The 21275-nt window shown below is 42.3% G+C and overlaps 1 protein-coding gene across 1 annotated transcript in view; it reads right to left on the bottom strand.

Moving 5' to 3' along the window:
* NFATC3 (nuclear factor of activated T cells 3) overlaps positions 1-21275 on the bottom strand; it is a 156029-nt gene that overhangs the window by 55217 nt on the left and 79537 nt on the right. The window contains 3 exon segments of the mRNA XM_075940320.1: positions 8834-8974; positions 9815-9987; positions 11078-11277. Coding sequence (XP_075796435.1) covers positions 8834-8974; positions 9815-9987; positions 11078-11277 — 514 coding nt within the window.

Genomic DNA, 21275 nt, shown 5'->3' with positions numbered 1-21275 from the left:
TCTGATACAGAGGCATCTGTGCAGAATGGCCGGGGGCTCCTCAGTAGTGGAGCAAGAGCACACCAGCTGCTGGATCCACGCTCAGGGACTATAGAATAGTCAAGTAACCGATAAAAATTCTTGAGGTTAATAGACTATTCAATTTACTGATATTTAACATCCCTATGTCCTAGCATATGAATGTTTAAGCAATGCCCTCCTTTTTTGCTGGGGGCTGCAGGGTGGCAAGGAAGGCTAAGCAGGGAAGCAAAATTGTTGCCTAATACAGCCTCCCTAGAGCCCAAAATAAAGCTCATATCAAAGAAAAGATTTGCAAAACTAAGTAAGATTCCCTAAGAGAGCTGCCTGGAAGCTCTTAATACGTTTAAAAAGCAAAGGCACAGTGTCCGGGACCCGGCGCAAACTGGGAATCAACTGAGGAGTCCTGTAGCACTTTAAAGACTAACATTTATTTGGGCTTAAGTTTTCATGGGGAAAACCATTTTGTCAGATGCATCTGTGACACATGTATTTGACAAAGTGGTTTTTCTCCACAAAAATTAAAAATTTTGCATACAATATTTTAAAACTCTACTAAATTTGTCAAACAGAATAGTCACACCTGTTTCAATTATTTTGGTAATTTTTTTTCAAAATACAGGCAATCCCCGGGTTACATGGATCCGACTTACATCGGATCCCTACTTACAAACTGGGTGAGGCAACCCCGCACTAGCTGCTTCCCATCAGCAGACCAGGGAGACGCGAAGCTAGCGCCCTTCCCCCCCCCCCAACAGACCAGGGAGACGCGGAGCGGCTTTTCTCAGCAGACACCTCAGCTTGAGAATAAAGGACTGAGGGAAGTGAGGTGTGGGAGAATAAAACTGAGCTCTGGAGAAATGTTTGGCTAGAGTTTCTCCTACAATATGTACCAGTTCCGACTTACATACAAATCCAACTTAAGAACAAACCTACAGTCCCTATCTTGTACGTAACCCGGGGACTGCCTGTACCTGTTAAGTATGTCTGTAACAATACTGACAGAAATTTCCTGAACGTTTTTGACAAACAGATTCCTTGCTAGAACTATATTAATATAGAACTGAGTAATATTTCATTTTAAACTACAACAGAGTAACATATTTCCTGCACTCCTCATAAGCAAGGTAAAGGCTTGGATGAGATAGTGTAATGGAGGTGGAGAGGTAAAGAGCCTCGGTAAGACTCTGGAAGGCCGTTGCTATAGTAAGATGGAATATGGAACAGGTTTTTGGGGGGTTCGTGGGAGGGATTGTTAGGGAGCCTATCCCATGTAGACCCTGGCTTACCCTAGACTCTCTCGGTCATGCATATCTGCCTCATCCCTTGTGTCACTGCCCTACCCCATTATGCTCAGACATCTTCTCCTACCATCCATCTCTGCACTTGTACCAATTCTGCACGTGCGCACACACACCCACACACACCCACCCACCAGCCAACTCGGCCCATGTGAACCTTCAATCCCAATCAGCCTCTAGTTCAATTCTGTCAACCTACTAACTTCTGCGCTCCAGCCAGTCCTCCCACACTAGCACTTCTAAATCCCAGTTTATGAATCCTACACTGGCCACCCCCCCATACTCCATGACTCTTCACCTGGCTACATAGGCAAGGCACTCTCCTTTTCTATCCATGGCTGGCTGAGCCAACTACCCATTTTTCTGGCACCACTGATGCCCCTACTGGGAAAAAGGTGTAATTACAGAGCCTTTCTGGCAGAATGTATTTTTGTGAAAAAATAAAATCTGCAGGGGGCATGAACTGTCCTCATGTGCACTGAATTCCCACAAAAGTATCATCTTTATTGTTCTGTACACCAGTTAAGAGAGAGAATAAATATATTGTGTATATGTATGGTAAATGCAAGATCATATTTTTAGGTACTCATACATTTGCTTGACTCCTTATGCATTCAAAGAAGGAGGGGAGAAGGGTGAGGGCTGGGAACAAGGACTAACCTCTCTCCCAGGAGGCCTGCCCCGTTAGGACTAAGAACTTTCGACTGCAGGTGTTGCCTGAAGCTATTACCAGAGGCGGGCTTAAAGTCAGGAGGCTGCCGCTGGTTGCGGGCCACTCTGAAGAGGCAAGCGAAAGGGGGCTGCGCTTTGGGGGCACCCATCAGGGCAGACTGAGGGAGAGGGTGTGTGCTGTGGTGCTGATGGTTTTGTGTGATATAGTATAATTTTTCAGTGTGTTTGTGTGTGCTGGTGAGAGCAGGACACTTGGTTGTGTGGTGGCCTATTCAGTCCCTGGTGAGAGCAAGGAGGGTAGGGGAGGGTTCTTGGTGAGAGGAAGTTCCCCTTACCTGCCCACACTGAAGGTCAAGGAAGGATTGTGTTTATTCTCTTTTTTTCATTATGTGCTTTGGCACAGATGGGGTGGCTAAGGGGGCAGGTTCAGACAGCATTGTGGCAGTTGTGACAGGTAGGGGAAGATATAGCAGTAACATCCTGTCTGGCCAGCGAATGGGAATGAGGTTTAGACAGTTATGTGCTATTCCTTGTTCTGGTCTTGTTCCCAGACACAATAAGTCTGGGAATCTTAACACCTGGTCATCAGCCCTGAGGGTGCTGCTGCTGAATGCCACGTTGGTATCCCACAAGACAGCTGTCATTCATGATTTAATCCTGTATGAAGGGCCTGACCTCGCATGTATCACTGAGACCTGGCTGGGAGTGGAGGGAGACTGTGACCTTTCCTAATTGTGCCCGGCTGGGTTCTCGGTACAACACCAGCCGTGGCCCGATGGTTGGGGAGGTGGGGTGGTGACTGTCTATCGGGATGCCATCTCAGTGGTAAGGGCTTTGGTCTAACCAAGTGTTAGACTCGAGAGTTTGTGCCTGATTTTGGGTGGCTAGGTTAGGTTGGGTGTTCTACTTGTATATCGTCCACCCTGCTGTACAGCAGATGTTCTGCTTGAGCTGGTCTTGGACTTGGCATTGAGGACCCTGAGGCTTCAGTCTTGGGGGACTTTAATATTCACACCGAGGTTGTCCTGTCTGGTCCAGCCCGAAATTTTATGGATACCATGACGACCTTAGGACTAGCCCAAGAAATTACTGCCCCTATGCATGTTGCAGGTCACATGCTCAAACTAGTTTTTTGGATTAGGGGTGATAGAGTTCTTGGGATAAGGGATGTGGTTACACTCCCTTTGTCATGGACTGATCATTACCAGGTAAAGTTTAGACTATTTGTTGATCTTCCCCTCCTCAGACGCAGGGGACCAATTAAGATGGTCCACCTCGGAGGCTGATGGATCAGGATGGTTTCCTGAGATCCCTGAGGGACTGTTCAGCCATTTTGGCAAATGGTCCTGTCGATGCCCTAGTGAATATATGGAACATCAAGGTAGTCCAAGCAGTTGACATGATTGCTCCTAAGTGCCCTGTTTGGGCCAGTCAAACCAAGTTTGCTCCCTGGTTTTCTGGGGAGTTGATGGCGGCAAAATGGTCTGTGCAACAGCTAGAATGCTGCTAGAGGAGAACTAGAGCCCAGTCTGATCAATTGTGGGTTAGAGCTGAATTGCGAGCTTACTCTGTGGTGGTGCTGACAGTGAAGAAAAGCTACTTTTCCACCCGTATCACATCCGCACAATGCTGTCTAGCGGAACTTTTTTCGAGTGGTGCAGGGCTTGTTACAGTCTGGCATTCGTGATGAAATAGAGGAGCTCTTGGCTCCTCGCTGTGATCTGTTTGCGAAACACTTTACAGGTAAGATCGCTCTCATTCAATCTGATTTGGACTCTGGCTGCTACATAAGTGGGGTACAGAGAGTGCTGGGCCCAATTATTTTCCTTTGGAATAGTTTCAGCTATTGCAGACTGAGGAGGTGGACAAGGTGCTTGGAGGAGTGCGACCGACCACTTGCTCGCTTGACCCCTGCCCTTCATGGCTTATTAAATCTAGCCGGAAAGGGATGACTGGCTGGGCCCCGGGGATTATGAATTCACCTTTTAGATCTAGTATGGTTCCCACCGCCTTGAAAGAGGCAGTGATAAAACTGCTACTTAAAGAAGCTTTCCCTGGACCCACGTGATTTGAATAACTATCACCCAGTTGCTAATATTCCCTTCTTGGGCAAGGTACTCAAGGAGGCGGTGGCACTGCAACTCCAAGCTTTCTTGGAAGAAATGGATTATTTAGATTAATTTCAGTCTGGTTTTAGGCCAGGTTTTGGAACTGAAACCGTCTTGGCCTCCCTAGTAGATGACCTACGCCAGGAGATAGATAGATTCTCTTGGACATCTCAGCGGCTTTTGATATCAACAACCATGGTATCCTTCTGAAACACCTGGCAGAGTTGGGCATTGGAGGCACTGTTCTGCAGTGGTTCCGGTCTTACCTGTCGGGACGCTTTCAGAAGGTGGAACTAGGGGGCTGCTAGTGGTCATTGTGCTACGGGGTCCCGCAATGTTCCATCTTGTCCCCTATGCTGCTTAACATCTAGATGAAGCTGCTGGGAGAGGCTATAAGGAATTTTGGAGGATGGTGCCATCAACATGAAGATGACATCCACCTCTATTTCCGTGTGACATCAGAACCAAGAGTGGCAGTGACTGATCTAAACTGGTGTCTGGAGGCAGTGATAGACTGGATGAAGTTAAACAAGCTGAACTTGAATCTAGATAAGACTGAAGCCCTGTGGATCAGGAGGCCATCTGTTTGGAAAAGTGGCATGGAACCTGTTCTAGATGGGGTTACTCTCCCCCAAAAGAATAGGAACACAGTTTGGGAGTCCTCCTGGACCTTTTTTTAACATTTGAGAACCAGATTTCTTCCGTGGCCAGGAGCGACTTTGGGCAGCTTCATCTAATCTGCCAGCTGCGACCCTTCCTGAACAAGCATGACTTGCCCACAGTGATCCAGGCTCTTGTTACATCCCGACTGGATTACTGTAATGCACTTTATGTAGGGGTGCATCTAAAGAACCTTCATCTGGTCCAGAATGCAGCTGCTCAAGTTTTAACTAACACAGTAATTACTCATTTAACACGTGCCCGCTTAACACGTTTTAGCAATAGCACTTTTTTTTTTTAAGGGAACGTTTTCTGAATAACACAACCATCCCTGAAACATGAAAAAAAATCAACTGGTGGACTACTTCATGTGGCAGTATTAATCGTGAAAACAGCAGTAATACAGTAGACTTCCGATAATCTGGCATACCGGGAGATACTATAAGACAGCTGTGACGGGTCTGCCAGGACCCGCATTGCGTCTGGCGAGGGGGGGGTCGGGCGGGAAAAGGCGCGGCGAGCAGCGAACCTTCTGCCACTTTGCAGGGAGGTGGACGCCTCGCCCCCTCTCCTCCGCCCCTGCTTGCAGGCTGGCGGCTGGGTTTCCCCAGCTGGCCTGTCACCGGCAGCTGCATGGGGCTTCCCCCGCCTCCCTGCAAAGTGGTGGAGGGTTTGCCGCTCGCTGCACTGTTCCCCATTTGCCGGACACAGTGCAGGTCCTGTTAGACCCATCACAGGGACATACTCCCAACCCAATTCCCCTCCCCTCTTCTCCCCTTCCCTTCCCCAGAGCCAAACACCTCCCCTCCCTGCTCTAACCCAGTCCCCTTTCTCCCCCAACCTTATGTCCTGGTCCCAAGGCAGCTGCCTGTGGTCAGCAGCCAGCTGCTAGCAAGTGCAGGCTGGAGCCACAAGCACACATGTGGCTCACAGCAGCCCGGCTGAGAAAAGGGCTGACCGGAGCACTTGTGGGTTCCAGTTGATGCTGGACAACTGGATACCGGACAATTGGGCTATGTCTACACTGGCATGATCTTGTGCAAGAATTCTTTTGTGTAAGAGTTCTTGTGCAAAATCTCTTTCACAAGAGAGCGTCTACACTGGCATGCACATTTGCAGAAGAGATGTGCTTTTGCGCAATAGCATCCATACCAGTGTAGATGCCCTCCTGCGCAAGAAAGCTCTGATGGCCATTTTAACCATAGGGCTTTCTTGCGCAAGAAATTCATGTTGCCTGTCTGCTCTGGCCTCTTGCACGAGAACAGTTGCACAAGAGGGCTCATTCCTGAGCGGGAGCATCAGAGTTCTTGTGCAAGAAGCACTGATTTCATACATTAGAACATCAGTGTACTTGCGCAAGAACTCGCGGTCAGTGTAGACAGGTAGCAAGATTGCACCAATGTAGACGCAGCCTTAGAGTTTTACTGTACAGTACATGGGTCTAATGTTGACGCTGACGACTCAGCACCAAGAGAAAACACTACCGCTTGAAACTCAACCCCCACCTTTTTCATTATTTTCAATGGGAAAATTGACCCCACACAAAATGTTTTCACTTAGCACGATCATTTTCTGAAATGTATCTACCGTGTTAAATGAGGAATTACTATACTCATTATACGAAGCACTTTATGCCAGTGCTCCGGCAGCTGCACTGGCTTCCGGTATGTTTCCAGGCACAATTTAAGGTATTGGTTACGATCAATAAATCCTTAAATGGGTTGGGTCCGGGGTATCTGAAGGACCGTCTTCTCCCATATGAACCTGCCCGGGGATTGAGGTCAGCGGGGGAGATTCTGCTCAGTGTTGCACCACTTATGGATATAAGATTAACATTTATGCATAAACAGGGCCTTCTCCACTTTTGCTCCCAGGCTGTGGAATTCTCTTCCTTGGGATATTCACAAGGCGCCAACGTTAGCATAGTTTCAGCATCAGGCTAAAGCCACCCTTTTAACTCATGCTTTTACTGGTGTTCGAGTTTGTGCGTGTGTCTCCTCTCGAGATCTTTTTAGCAGGTTTTATGTCCCTCTGAAGTTTCGTTGTTTAATTTTATTTATATATACACACACACACACACACACACACACACACGGCTCGACAAATAATGCAATCTACTCGCCCGTGGCAAGTAGATTGCAACCCGGAAGAGCCGGGTTCGGGCGATCTGCACACGCGCAGATCGCTGGACAATGTAGCTGGCAAGGGGGCTCGCTGCAATTCGGCGAGACACACACACACACACACACGTACGTTGTTTAATTTTATTTATACACACACACACACACACACACACACGGCTCGACAAATAATGCAATCTACTCGCCCGTGGCAAGTAGATTGCAACCCGGAAGAGCCGGGTTCGGGCGATCTGCACACGCGCAGATCGCTGGACAATGTAGCTGGCAAGCAGGGCTCGCTGCAATTCGGCGAGACACACACACGTGTGTGTGTGTGTGTGTGTGTGTGTGTGTGTGTGTGTGTGTGTGTGTGTTTATTTGTATTTTGTGTTTTTTAAATTTGTAAGCCACCTCGAATATTTTAAATAGAGAAATGGGGTAAAAATATTTTAAGTAAATAAATATCCAATATACATGCACAATTTGGGTATGTAGATGAGGAAGTGGTCACTTTAGCATCTAGCATTTCACATATTGCATTTAACTGATTTAGTCACACATTTGGCATTGACTGGCTATGCAGAGTGTACACAGACAAATATATATGTGCAAATCTATATGCTTAGATTTAACATAAAATTTTTTAAAACAATGAAAGTCTCTAAGGTGCTGCAGGACCAAACAAAAAATGTAGATAGTATCATGAGCTTTTGTGGGCACAGCCCAGTTCAGATGAATGGAGCAAGGAGTTGTGCCCACAAAAGCTCATAATATTATCTACATTTTTGTTAGTTTCTAAGGTGCTGCTCAGGACCATTAGTTTTTTTTTTGTTTTTGTTTTAATTCCAGTTACTTTAACAGACAAGACTCGTGAACCAAATTTTTAAAGAACTATTGATGTCTTATATATATTTTGGAAAAAAATATTTTACATAGACACCATTCTTGATTACCAAGAATTTTTAATCCATTGACTCTTAAATGTTCACCATACTTGCATGATTCTCTTAATTCTCTTAAGAATTTGATTATGATGTTTATTCCTTTAGCTGAGCTCTCACCTGACATGAGTAATTAAGACATGGAAGGGTCACCTCATTTCTCAGTGGATAGAATTAGGGTAGTAAACATCTATATCTTTAGGCTGAAAACAGAACATTTCTACTAAACAAGATAAGTAAACAGTTTAGGAGGCTAAAAAAACAATGTCTGAGCCACCTAAGGTAAGAGGAAGAACACCCAATTACTAACAAAGAACAAAATAATGAGGTAAAGACTAGGTTGAGCATGGACAGTGCGTGTTATGCAGGCAATGTTTCCTGCAAAGTAAAAGGTATAATGCAATTCACAGTAAATATAATGTAATGTGTAAACATATACAGAGCAAGATGTTTTCATACAACCTGGATTGGCTTGCTGCATCTCAAATTAAGTAATCTGAGTGACAAAATCTGGTGTTGAAGTGAATTTTTTTTGGATCCCAGAAAACTGGATGAAGTGTTCTCCCAGAACTTGTATAAGGTATTCTGGATAAGCTGTATGGAAAAGGTATTTGAAGGAATCCCAACAATTCCTCCCCTGAAAGTTAGATACCCCAGCTAATTCCTAAGTAGCAATTAGGTCAAAGGAAACTCATTACTCAAAGAGCCAACAAAACTAGAACAGGCATCAAATAGTTTCCTGTTATATTTCACAAGAGAAGGGGAATGCATATTATATGCCATGAGTAAGCAGCACTTTCTCTAGAGTGCCACGTTTTCAGGGAGGGACATGCAGATTTGTAATTATCTTCCTGAGACAGCAGCTGTACAATCTTTATTTGCCACAGCTAACTCAGACACAGATCACTGATAGAACTGAAGTTTGAGATTACAACATGCAAAGGTTTTAATTAATCTACCACAAACATTCACAATTGCAGCAGTTATTTTAAAAACTAAAAAAGTTAACTTACCTTGTCCTTTTTCAAGAAATATAATTTTTGATTCTGGAAGAAAATTAGATCCAGTCATAACCATTTCATGGCCTCCATTTACTGAACAACTGTTGATGCTGTATTTTTCTATCTGAGGAAGTTCTTGAGCAGATCGCTGAGCTTTTTGGGGTTTTTTTTTTAGAAAAAAAGAAAATGTTTATCTACTTGCATATTCTGAGAAACTAAAATTACTAAGCTTCAGGGGGTAGCTGAGTTAGTATGTTACAGAAAAATTACTTATATTACTAAATAAGCTATAAAGGTTGACAGAGCAAGCAATCATGAAACTTTTCAACAAGTTAACTGCATACATTGGATTCACTTTTCAGTTTAGTAAACGATCTTAAAAGTATTTCTGAATTATTTTATGGTCAATACAATTGTTAGCAGAAACTATTTAAGATTCTTTATATGACCCACATAGGTATTCCCCCTCACATGTAGTTTACAAATGAATACCAAAAATAACTACTGAATTAGAAACACTGCTACTTGGTCTCTAATAAGGACATAGAATCTGTTAACTGAAGCCATTTATTAGTATTTTCCCCCAAAATAAATGCTTTGATGTTTACCTACACAAACTTGTTACATAACACCCAAAATGAACACTGATGCTGTTATGTAGAAACATGAAATTATGCATTAACTACAAATTTTGCTCTGCCCAAATTTATATTTTACAGGTGACAACTTCTTTATTAACACTATTTAACATACTCAAACCTTAATACTACTTTAATTTTTCATTTAAATCTACAATGTTCCAACTACTCTAAAACGTATCTGTTGTGAACTGATGGTACTTAAGAGTAAATGAATACAGTTTCAAAAATAATTTCACAGCCATACATACTACTATCCTAGTGCTAAAAATTTTACTGAAACATGGAAATGAAAGCTTTTGCAACTGTAATTAAGATATTTTAAATGTGTATAAGAGATTGCTACAAAACTTACAGCATTCAACAGGTATGGAAGCAACCTGTAAAGACAAGACTTTTCCACTAGGCTGTGGGATATGAACACGAAACACAAGTCGCACTCTGGTATTCTTTCTTCCAATATCTGTCTCTCCTTTGCGGAGCTCTATATCTGAATTGCGGAGTTTCAAAATACCGGCACAATCAATACTGGAGGAGTAAAGGAAGAAAAAGGGTTAGAAGACACATGGAAGAAGAGAAGACAGATATTAGTAAATTATTAAATATATTTCTACAGGTATCAGTTTGACTCTTGCTAAACTGGAACTAAAAATAACTTAATTTTGCTCTGTGCCACAAACTTGGATAGCTATTACGATGATCCTTCGAATGGGGGGGGGGGGGAGGAGCAAACAGTATTTCAGCTCTAATGTTATATTTTGGGAACATACATCCCCTATCCTTTGACTTTTACAAAACAAAAGGTCAATTATTTGTATTACAGTAGTACTTGGCTGATGACTATTTTGAAACAAGTCTCTCAGAAGTGATAACCATGTACAATTATCCATGGAAACAGTGTCATTAAATGGCCAAACCTGCAGCTCCATTGGCCTGCCAAAACTGTTTCTGAAATTTCAAAATAGCAATGCTCATTTGGGACTACAGTTATATAGTCAACTAATTAATAGGGTGAGAGATACTGCACAGCAGTGTTACGGGACAACAAATACAAAAGACTACAGAGAAGCCATTTTATGGAAAAATTCAAATAAAGTTATACACATTAAAATGTGTAAGTAAAGTAAGCTCTGTTCCTGCATTATATGGTAATCCACGTTTTTCTTTAAAAAAAAATCCAGTATTCAAAAAGTATTCTTATTCATTCTAAGAAATGATATGCATACTGATCCAAATCAGAATATATGCTGAACTTGATTCATGTAAGAAACAATTTATGGTGCTGACTTGGCTTCTAAGTAGTAGGGTGTAGCATTTTAGATGAGCTAATAGGTTCCTCCTTTGTTCATTAAAATAATATTTAATCACTGCAATTCAGATTTTGCATAGAGGCCTGAAGATAGGATAATAATCCAACTACAGGTAGCAAAAAGCATATTTTTAAAAAAGTTTGTTGGCAGAAATAACCTCAAACACTACATGAGTACACAATTAAAAATCAAAGCAATTAAGGCTATACCAAATCACCTTAAAAACACATCATTTTCACCTTTGCATTGCGTTGAAAGGGGTACACAAATGATTAACTTTCCAATTTGGGAGAAATGCTGCTACACACCTGGCTGACATATTATTTTCAGGAAGAAGTGGAATTTCCAGAACTTTTGTGCTGGTAATTATTATCTCTTGGCTAGCAGTAGCAACTGTTTTCCCAGTGATTCGGTGCACTTGGTAGAATGCATGAGGTCGTAAGTAGCGATCATCTGCTGTTCCAATGAACATCTGTAGGTTTACTGGTTTCTCACTGTAGCCTATGAGCTGATTAAAAAACAAATTCTAAAGCTTTAATTGGATTTCAGAGTGTTTGTATTTTAGAGTCAAATGTCATTTTGCTTGTATAAACACACGATTAAAAAGGAAAAAATATTAAGCAATTCAAATTTATTCACAGACCTTGAAACTTTTTCAGCCTCTTATGTAGAATGACAAATGATTCTACAAGCAGCAAATGGTGTGCAGACTAGACTGCTTGTTCTCCAGGTCAGATTAGGAGCACAAATATTACAAAGTTTGTTAGGGCTTCATTATATCAATACACCGAGGAAAACGAATCCAAATTAACCAAAAAGGTGTGAATTTAAAGTTACAGTAGGTAAATCACATAACATCTCCCCCTCCTCCCTCCCAACCTGGCCATTTTTATTCACAATTAAATTAGCCTTAGTTCCCATGTCCAAAATCAAATAGATAAGTGTTCTGCAATTGTGAGTAAATGTATAAACCCCATTAACCCCTGAATGTATCTAATCCACTTTAAATTCACACCTTTGGTTAATTTGGATTAATGTTCCTGAGTGTTCCTATGTAATAGACAAGCCCTTAGAATGAATGGGAGGAGTTAAAGGTCCTTAATTCATTTTGAATTTCTTAGAAAAATTATCAAACAGTAAATTATGATTTTGGAATTTCCTCAATTTAATAACTTTTAATTTTCAAAGCAAATAAAATTCTCCACAGTATCAATTGGTATAATCAAAATTAGTCTATTACCACCATAACAGAAAATGCAAAATTAGACAGTTGGAAGCTTAAAGTAAATGTTTGCAAAGTTAGATATTTCAGATAATTGAAGCTATTTCATTATATCAATTTCCTTATAGCAATATCATTTTCCTATGCAAGTTCTAAACACGACACACACTGTTCTTAGCATTTCCTTTTTTAAAAATAGATGTATTAAAAAGTGTATTTACATTAACTTATCTAATTCTGCCACATAAGTTAACAAAAAAAGCAGTCATGTAGCACTTTAAAAGACTAACAAGATGGTTTATTAGGTGATGAGCTTTTGTAGTACATACCCACTTCTTCAGATCATATTCTGAAAGTGAAATGGCATGACCATTATATAACACAGGGATACAATGAAGAAGTAAACAAATCGGCTACGTCACCAGTTACGAGCATTGGAACTCCATAGGATTTAACAATGAAGCTTCTAAGCCACGAGTGGAGAGATTGAAGGTCCAGGTGAAGGAAGCAACTATTTACCAGATTTACCTGGGAAAAAATCCCTACCTTTGGAAGTTGGAATGTATGATATCTGGACAGATGGAACACCTGCTGAGATGAGCTCTGGCAGAGCTCATTTCACACTTCTGGGAGACAGAATGCCTCCAGGTGAATGGAATGGGCTAGACAAAATTCTCAAAGCTGAATTGCTTCCTGACAGAAAAAGGGATCTGCTTGCTTGTTTATATAAACATGGCAGTAGTCTTGCTGGTCATCATCGCTATGCTCTGTCCCTATAATCTGGTCAGGAAACTGCCAGGTTAGTCGCACTAGTAGAAGCTCCTTGATGTTGGTATGAAGCAAGAACTTACTCTGACCTTAGACCTTATGTCTGTAGGTTGCTCAGGTGGGCCCCCTATCCCAGGGCTGATATGGCTGTCACCAGGATCATGGACAGTTGAGGGGTGCTGATGGAGACTCCTTCAGGAGCTGCATGAGGATTTAGCCATTCCCAAAAGGAGTCTAGAACTTGGTCTCGTATCATCACAACGAAGTCCAGAATGTCCCATCCTGGATGATAAGAAGAGGTAAGCTAGGGGGTCTGAGCCTCAGGATGGTATGTTTGAGCAACTTGGGCATCTCCATGTGATGTGGTGGAGTATCCTGTGAGGGTCTGGATGGGATCGGTCATTACTTGAAATCTGGATTGTGGAAGGACTGCTTTCACCTACATTGATTCCAGCGCCATTCTAATGAATTCTATACTTTGGGTGGGGAACCGAGTTGACTTGTCCACTTTGAGGAGGAATTCTAGCTTCTCTAAGGTAGTCTTGACCAGGTGGACTTGAGAGTCTACCTGCTTCCAGAATTGTGCTTTCAGTGGCCAGTCGGTGAGGTACAGGTATACCTGGCTCTTGCGGAGAAAGGCTACAACCACTGACAAGCACTTGGAGAACGCTTGGAGGGGCTGGAGGGAAGACTGTTGATAGGCTGAATAGGATCTTTATCAAACGTAAAAACAAAGTCATGGAGATTTCATAATGAGAAAATCATGTACTTTACCACAATTTGTTTGAAAAGGAGGTCTCAGAAACACCACAGAGATAGCGGCAATCATTGTTATTTGCTGGTTGCCTAATTATGTTTTCTTCTTTAGGGAAGTGCAGACTTAGGAAGTACAGGTATAAGAACAATCTGAGCACTGAAATGTAGAAATATCACATGCAAATAAAAGGTTATTCACCAAGTGCAGTAACTGACAGCATTCAAGATGAATGTCCCTGTGGGTGTCACTGCAGGTCAAGATGCATTCCTGCACCTTTGATAAGAGATTTTGACAGCAGTTCCTCTATAGGCTGTGCAAGTGCAGTGCCTGCCTCACAAGCTGTCAGCGCTTGAACAGTGCGTGCATGACCTGGGCTCCTCAGTTCCTCCTCTACAATGGAATGTGCTCCAGAGTCCAAAGTAGAGGAGAGGACGGTGGGTAATGGAACTCACAGAGAGTCACCAAGGGACACTCTGCAAGGAGTCTGCAACTCTTGACTAGATCCTTGAAAATGTTTAAAATCATCCATGATGGATTGAGGATACATGACATCATCTGGCCATAAAAAGGAGGAGATGTTGGCCATAGAAAAACTATCAGTTCTATATTCTTGCTCCTCAAAGGATTCTTCTTGAGGGTCAGGTCTCTTGGAAGGAACGTGTCATACAAGTTGCCTCTCTTTGTGGCAGGTGGTGCTCGACATTCTGGAAAACTGTTGATGAGTCTTCCCAAGTGTCCCAATATGTCCAAGGAGGAGATGCATCAACCATAGGAGGAGGCAACCAAGAGTGCTCATACCAGCAAGGTGTTGTGGCATATATGTTCCAGCTTCACTAACTCTTCCCAGAAAGGAGACTCTATAGGAGTGAGGGGGAGAACCCAGAACTGACACTTGACACATGAAGACCAAGTCAGGTGGCGTGGGAGGTGGTGGAATCTCCCTCTCTGGAGATATTTAAGAACAGGTTAGATAGACATCTGTCAGGGATGCTTGGTCCTGCCGTGAGGGCGGAGGGCTGGACTCGATGACCTCTTGAGGTCCCTTCCAGTCCTATTATTCTATGATTCTAAGTCTTCAACAGAGTCCCCTTCCTCAAGATCCTTCTGAAATGGAGTGCCTGGAGAGATCTGAAGTGAAACTGCCAGTATCAAATGAACTTCAGGTGATTTTGATGTTCTTTGTACTGACAGAACATAGCTCAACAGCAGAGAATAAGGTGTGTCTGATACAGCCAGGTATCAGGGAAAACAGAACTCCTGTGGTATCAAGAATGTTATTGGCACCAAACCTGCAGTCTGCACCAAGGTAATCATAGCCAAGAGCACAGAAATCTTGGGGAAGCATGACCACTGACAATACCCTAAGATTGTGCACATCAAGGGAAGTGTGGCTGGAGCCTGAGCAGGCTTTTTAGTACTAAGGAAACAGAAGACAAGTGTTCTTGCTACCTTGATCCCTTAAAAATACTGATTTCCTCTCTGGGACCAAGGCTTTGCCATCTTTTAGCCTAGCTGTGCTTTGGGTACCTCATGTGTATGTGACTGCAAAGTTAATGGCATCAGATAGCTGAAAATATTAACCTCTGCTTTTTAGAGCTGTATTTTATACTGGCTGAGCCACGGTCCTATTGCTTTGAGGGTTTATGAGAAGAAACCTGTTTCTTCCTCAGATATATATGAGATGTGTACAGTTCAGATATTGTGGAGGCAGCAGATTCGCGTGGAGGTGTCCATTAGCCTAGATGACAAGCTAGCCATAAAAAGCTCTCCACTATGAGGACATTTTCTCTTTTTTCTGGCCTTTCATTTTAGTGCCTGACTAAAGTTGCACTCCATGGCAATATGCAATTCCCCAAGCAATGATGCAGTGAGTGTACCCGTCACTGACAGGGATCACTTCTTGACACGAGTGCCATCAGAAGCCAGGAAACAGGTATAACCTTCCAATGAAGAACTACTACTAACTAGTAGTTATCTGAACAGCACAAGAGAAAATACAAACTTTTTTTTCAAAGAAACAGCTATTACTAACAAAAAGAATATTAACTACACAAAATTAATAGTAATATTTTGACCAATTACAAGGGTAAGTCAAAAAATATCCACAATGTATTTATTAAAATTAAGACAACAGCAATACAGAAGTCATAAGTATCATTTTTCAACATCGTTCCCCTGCTTTTCAACAACTTGGTCCATCATCACACAAGCTTTTGTATGCCCTCAGAAAAAAATGTGAAGGCATACATATATGCACCTCTTCCTTCAAATCATGGTCACTGGCAAAATGACGGCCTCTTGAAGCATCTTTGAGGGTTCTCTCTGACGTTTGCTCTCTGGCTCATAGTGATGGATCCACATTTCATCACCAGTGACAATGCAAGTCAAAAAAAGCATCACCTTCCTCATACCACCAGTTGAGATGTCCAAACCGTTACATCTATGCTGTTCCGTGATTTGTTTGGGAACCCACCTTGCACAAACTTTAATAAAGCAAAGTTTGTGGTGGATGATTTCATAGGCAGAACCGTAACTAATCTGCAGTTGGTTTGCCACTTCGACAGTCACCCTCTTGTTTTCAAGAATCTTGTTTTCAAGTGCAGACTTGTTCAATGTTACTTTCAAAAGTCGATGTGGATCAGTGCCCTGATCATTCGGCAATGACACTTGTTCAGCCATTTTTTAACATGTCAATCCATTCGTACACACTTCACTGCAGTAAAGCACTGTCCCCCGTACTGTGCTGATAGTCTTCAATGAATTTCCGCACCTCTTATACCTTCAGCCCACAAAAATTGAATCGCTGCATGCTGCTCTTCTTTGGTGCATGTGGTAAGCGGAGCGGCCATGTTGACCCCACTAGTGGTGAAAGACATCTGAACGGTCAAGGCTAAATATGTCACTACAATATAGGGAGGTTCCGTGCTTAAGGTTGCGCGCAAATTCACCAGTTGGGCCAATTGCAAAAAGAAAGATATGAACACTTTGCAGATACTTTTTGACTTACCCTCATATTAAAAAGAAATGAGGATAAAGTTGAGTAAATCTCAACAGAACAACTGCCAGAGCTTCATCTCAGGCTGAGGCAGTTGAGGAGGAACTAAAGGTGGTTTACTCACACAGCACCATAACAGATTAATTGACTTGCATGTGCAGGCCATATGAAAGCTGCTATGAGAAGCATAAAATAAAAAGTGCAGGAGATGTGGAGCACCCACAGGGATATTAAACGTTGAAACCTTTCTGGTCCAGCACCCTCAGGACTGAACTGATCCAGAACAAGAGAATTTGCTGGACCAGGGGAAATCAGACATCTGGGCTCTCCCCTCCTGGATGCTGCCCCAGGAGAACCTGGAGGCAAGGTCTGCTGCCCCCAACCTACTTCTGGAACTTAGCTCCTTGCTCCCAGTCCCCAAACAGTGGCAGCAGCAGCTGCTCCCAGGGTTCCCTGACCTGGCCTTGTGTGTGCGGCAGTGGCAGATGATCTCATGTTTCCCCAGTCCCGCGTTGGTAGCACCTGCTGCTCCCGGAGTTCCCCATGAGGGACAGGGACAGAGAGCCCAAGAGCAGCTGCTGCCACAAGGGGCCAGGGCTCTTTACCCCAAGGTCACTGTCCCTGCAGGCTTCCTACGGGACCATGGATGTTGCCAGACCAGGGAGTCCCAGACAAGAGAGGTTCAACCTGTACTTGAAGATGAAGGTATAGAAATGCACATTTAACACACCCAAACAACTTTCATTCTGTCCTGCAGTAACACTATGAAAAGCTAATTTGGATCCACAGACTTAAATACCTTAACCACAAGCATATGGTGATTGCGTGGCATTATTATAGGGCAGAATTAAGGCCGTTTTGATTTCTTTTTAAGGCATCCAACCATGTTATGGCATTTAACTATGCAGTTTTAAAGATACAAAGTTATAACAACCCTGTAATTATCCTCCTCCCCCCAAAATCAAGAACATTCAGAAATATGGTTACTCTGAGGTTACTCATTTGTAGTTTTAACCTTAACTCAAATGTTGACATAGTCTGTCTTGGAATTTAAAGCAAGTTAAGGTTGGAAAGTGAAGCACTCAAAAGTCAGGCAGTGAATGCTGAAGCTGCCTTCAATGGCTATAGCTGTGGTACTATCTCCCTTTGGGTACATGCATTATAAAGCAGCTTATTTATATTTCAGTAGTGCTTACAGGCTTCATTGTGCTGGACATAGTACAAATAGTTGAAGACAGTCCACCCCTGATCCCGTACTGTCTATAGGGAACAGAAAACAACCCTGTATTATGCAATCAATTTACCTGGCATGTGTTGCACTCCAATTCATTAACTACAGTTGTGTACAAGTGTTTGCGAACAGCAGAAAAATGTAATGCAGTGTGTGAAATTCTTTAGGTAAGAGCCCTTGCCTCACTACAAATGCAACACTTTCTGTATCATAAGAAAGAAGGCTGGACTCCTTCCACATGCACTCCGTGCCAAAGATTAATGATCAAAGAATATTAGCTACCTTTTTAATTCCTAGAAACAGAGTGTTGTTCCCATCAGCTGAAAGGTTAGGCACTGTTCGGTGCATTGCCACTATCTCAGTGATACCTGCTTTGTGAACACAAAGGACTTCACTATTCATAGCCATCAATTCAGCACTAATGTTTCATTGCCACCATTTCTGAAGTAAAAATCACATCTCAGTGGAAAAAAGTGCTCCTTATTCTAGTCTAAAAATATCAGTTTTATGCCCTTACAAATTTCACAGCTAGAGAGTAATAATCATCTGCTCACTCTCAATGGGTTCAAATAGTCCAAAACTTGTAACTAAATATTAAATTATATTATTTACCCTTCTCCAAAAAAGCAACCAGAAGGAACACGCAGAAATAAGGACACAGCTAAATTTAATACCAAGAAATTCTGTAGACAAAACTTTATGCAACATACTGGTAAGTGCATTGTAGTCACCATGATGAAGCCCAAGTTATATTAAACTACTGACATTAATACCAATGAGCCTGCCCAAGACTCAGCCACATGTCCTTTACAAAGAGACAGTAAATTAAACTGGTAGCTGAGTGAAAAGGAGATTGAAGTGTAATATTACACAGGGTGGTATTAAAAAAGCCATTTGTCAGCATCTGTTCTAGTCAGCTATAGATCTCTTTATAAGCATATATATTCAAGTAAGTTTTTTTTATAAAAAGTGTTCATATACTACCTTCCTCAGTGCAATAACCAATGTGTTCCAAATCATGAACAAGTTACTGCACATTGTCAGTACTGACCTCTAAAAGCCCTCCTTTAGTAACAGTATAATGTGACACACCACCCACCGCTTTGTGGAGGAAACTCAGCCAAGTTGTTTTTGTGTTTCTGTATCGTTTCCATAGCAAAGGTCAATGCATGCGTAAGTTAAACTAAAGCTGAAAGGCTAAAGACAGAAGGTCACTACAGGATAAGCTAAAACAGCTTCACTCCAAACAGTTCTAGCGGTACTACTGAATTACATGTGGATAACTTCTGTATGCACGCAGAAACTGTGATTCACAATTTTCACCAATTTATTACTAACATCAGTATTAAGACACTGCAAATATTTTTTTAAATCTTCCCTTAAAATTTGTGTGGTACTATAATATACATGAAATCCATCTATAAAGAAGTACAAAGATAAGTAAGCTACATTTTACATTCCTCAAGGTACAATTCTGCTATAGACTGAAAGATTTATTTCAACATGAGCAATCCTGTAATACTGAGAGATGTATGTAGTTTGATCAAATTAAAGAGAAGACTGAACGACAAAATGCTTTTTAAAAAAAAATTCAATAAACTTCTTGGTACAATTAAGAAACTTTAAATTTACAGAATATTTGTATTTCATCTAACTTTACATTAATTCTTATGAACGAAATCTGATTGATAAGAAAGGTAAATATTTAATTTCCTAATTTAATTACTGAAATGTTATTTCCTTAAAAGATTTACCTCAAAATTTAAGGTGAGCAACCTATAATAATTCTACATACAGTAAAACCTGTGCTATCTAGCACTTAAGTAGCCAGAAAACTTTAGAAACTGGAAAATTTCCAAGCTGGGGGGGGCGGGGGGAGAGGTTGGCACTTTATGTTGGGCCACTCTCTTCTCTCTCTCCCCCCCCCCCCCCCCGCGCCTCCTGGCCTCCTCCCCAGCAGGTCAGACCCTGGTGTCTCCCAGCACCCTAGTGGCCGCCACTGCCCCACCCCCCATGGCTCCCGGCCTCCTCTCCAGCAGATCAGCTCCCCGCAGCTCATCATCCCCGTGGCTTGTGGCCACCATGGTAGTCCGGCGCTCCCTCCCTCCCTCCACACCTCCTGGCCCTCCCCAGCAGGTCGCCGCCGCCATTTCTGCCCCCCAACTTCCACCACCCCTCACCAGGCTACAACCTGCCCCCACACCCTCTGGACATGCCTCCCCCCCCCAGCAGGCCACATTCCAGCCCCCGCACCGCTCCCAGCCCCCCACGCCCACCCAAATATCCAGAATTTTCAGATAACCAGCATGACCTAATCCCTGTGCATGCCAGATAACTCAGGTTTTACAGTATATAGAAAACGAGTGCAGCATAACAGGTCAATATTTTCTATTTTTCTGTAACTACAGAAATCTGGTTTCAACTAAACAATCAGTCACTAACAGAGGTTAATAACGCAAAAGTAACGTTACACTTGTGTTGAAACTGAATGTGCCCAGCATTTCATATTTTAAAAATCAAAAAGTACACATATTACAACTAACAAACAAAGGTATACCTCATTTATAAAACTCTAAGGGTATGTCTACACTACCACCCTAGTTCAAACTAGGGTGGTTAATGTAGTCATACGAACTTGCAAATGAAGCCCAGGATTTGAATTTCCCGGGCTTCCTTTGCATGTTGCTGGGCGCTGAAGCAACATGCAGAACGATGCAGCACTTCAAAGACTAACAAGATGGTTTATTAGATGATGAGCTTTTGTGGGCCAGACCCACTTCATCATCTAACAAACCATCTTGTTAGTCTTTAAATTGCTACATAGTCCTGCATAAATAAAGAAAACATTGAACCCTTTTGTGTTGGACATAAATTAATATTTTACTTTATTTAAAATGAAGTTTGATAAACTAAGAGGAGAAAGCTAAAACACTTAATTATTTAGTAATTTAAATTAAGCTGTTTTCCCTAACTGAAGCACTAGCAATTATGTAATTAACAGTGAGTTTCCATTAGCAACTAGTGGTCTGCAGAAAGGTTTACATTGAACCAGGTGGTCCATAGGCCAAAAAGTTTGAGAACCACTGCATTAGAGGGTGAGAGCTGCTCAGGCTATGGCTCCAGGACTGGGCTGCAGCGGGGGTGGCTGAAGGGAGAGGAAAACCCTGCCCCAAGCTGCATTGGCCCCTGGGTCCCTGGCAGAAAGGCAAGACTAAATGACCCATCCCAGCAGTAGATGTACTCTAGAGACTTGACTTAAACCAGCAGTTTACTCCTGAACCAAGTCTGAACCAAAAACTTTACAACTATTGAATGTATTTAAATACCTTTAACCAGTTCTAACTCTCACCTATTCTTTCAATGAATAAACCTTTAGATTTTAAATTCAAAAGGATTGGCAGCAGCAGCTTTTTGGATAAGATTCTAAATGTATATGGGAATGTGGCTTGTCCATTGGGATCGGAAGAACCTTTTCATTGTGATATGAACACAGAGATCATTGTTGAGATTGGTTTTCATAAACTTCTGTACAG

Source organism: Pelodiscus sinensis, chromosome 12, assembly GCF_049634645.1.
Source record: "Pelodiscus sinensis isolate JC-2024 chromosome 12, ASM4963464v1, whole genome shotgun sequence".
NCBI classification, from domain to species: domain Eukaryota; kingdom Metazoa; phylum Chordata; order Testudines; family Trionychidae; genus Pelodiscus; species Pelodiscus sinensis.
Note: the sequence above shows the minus strand (reverse complement) of the source record. Positions and strands in the feature narration are given on the sequence as shown.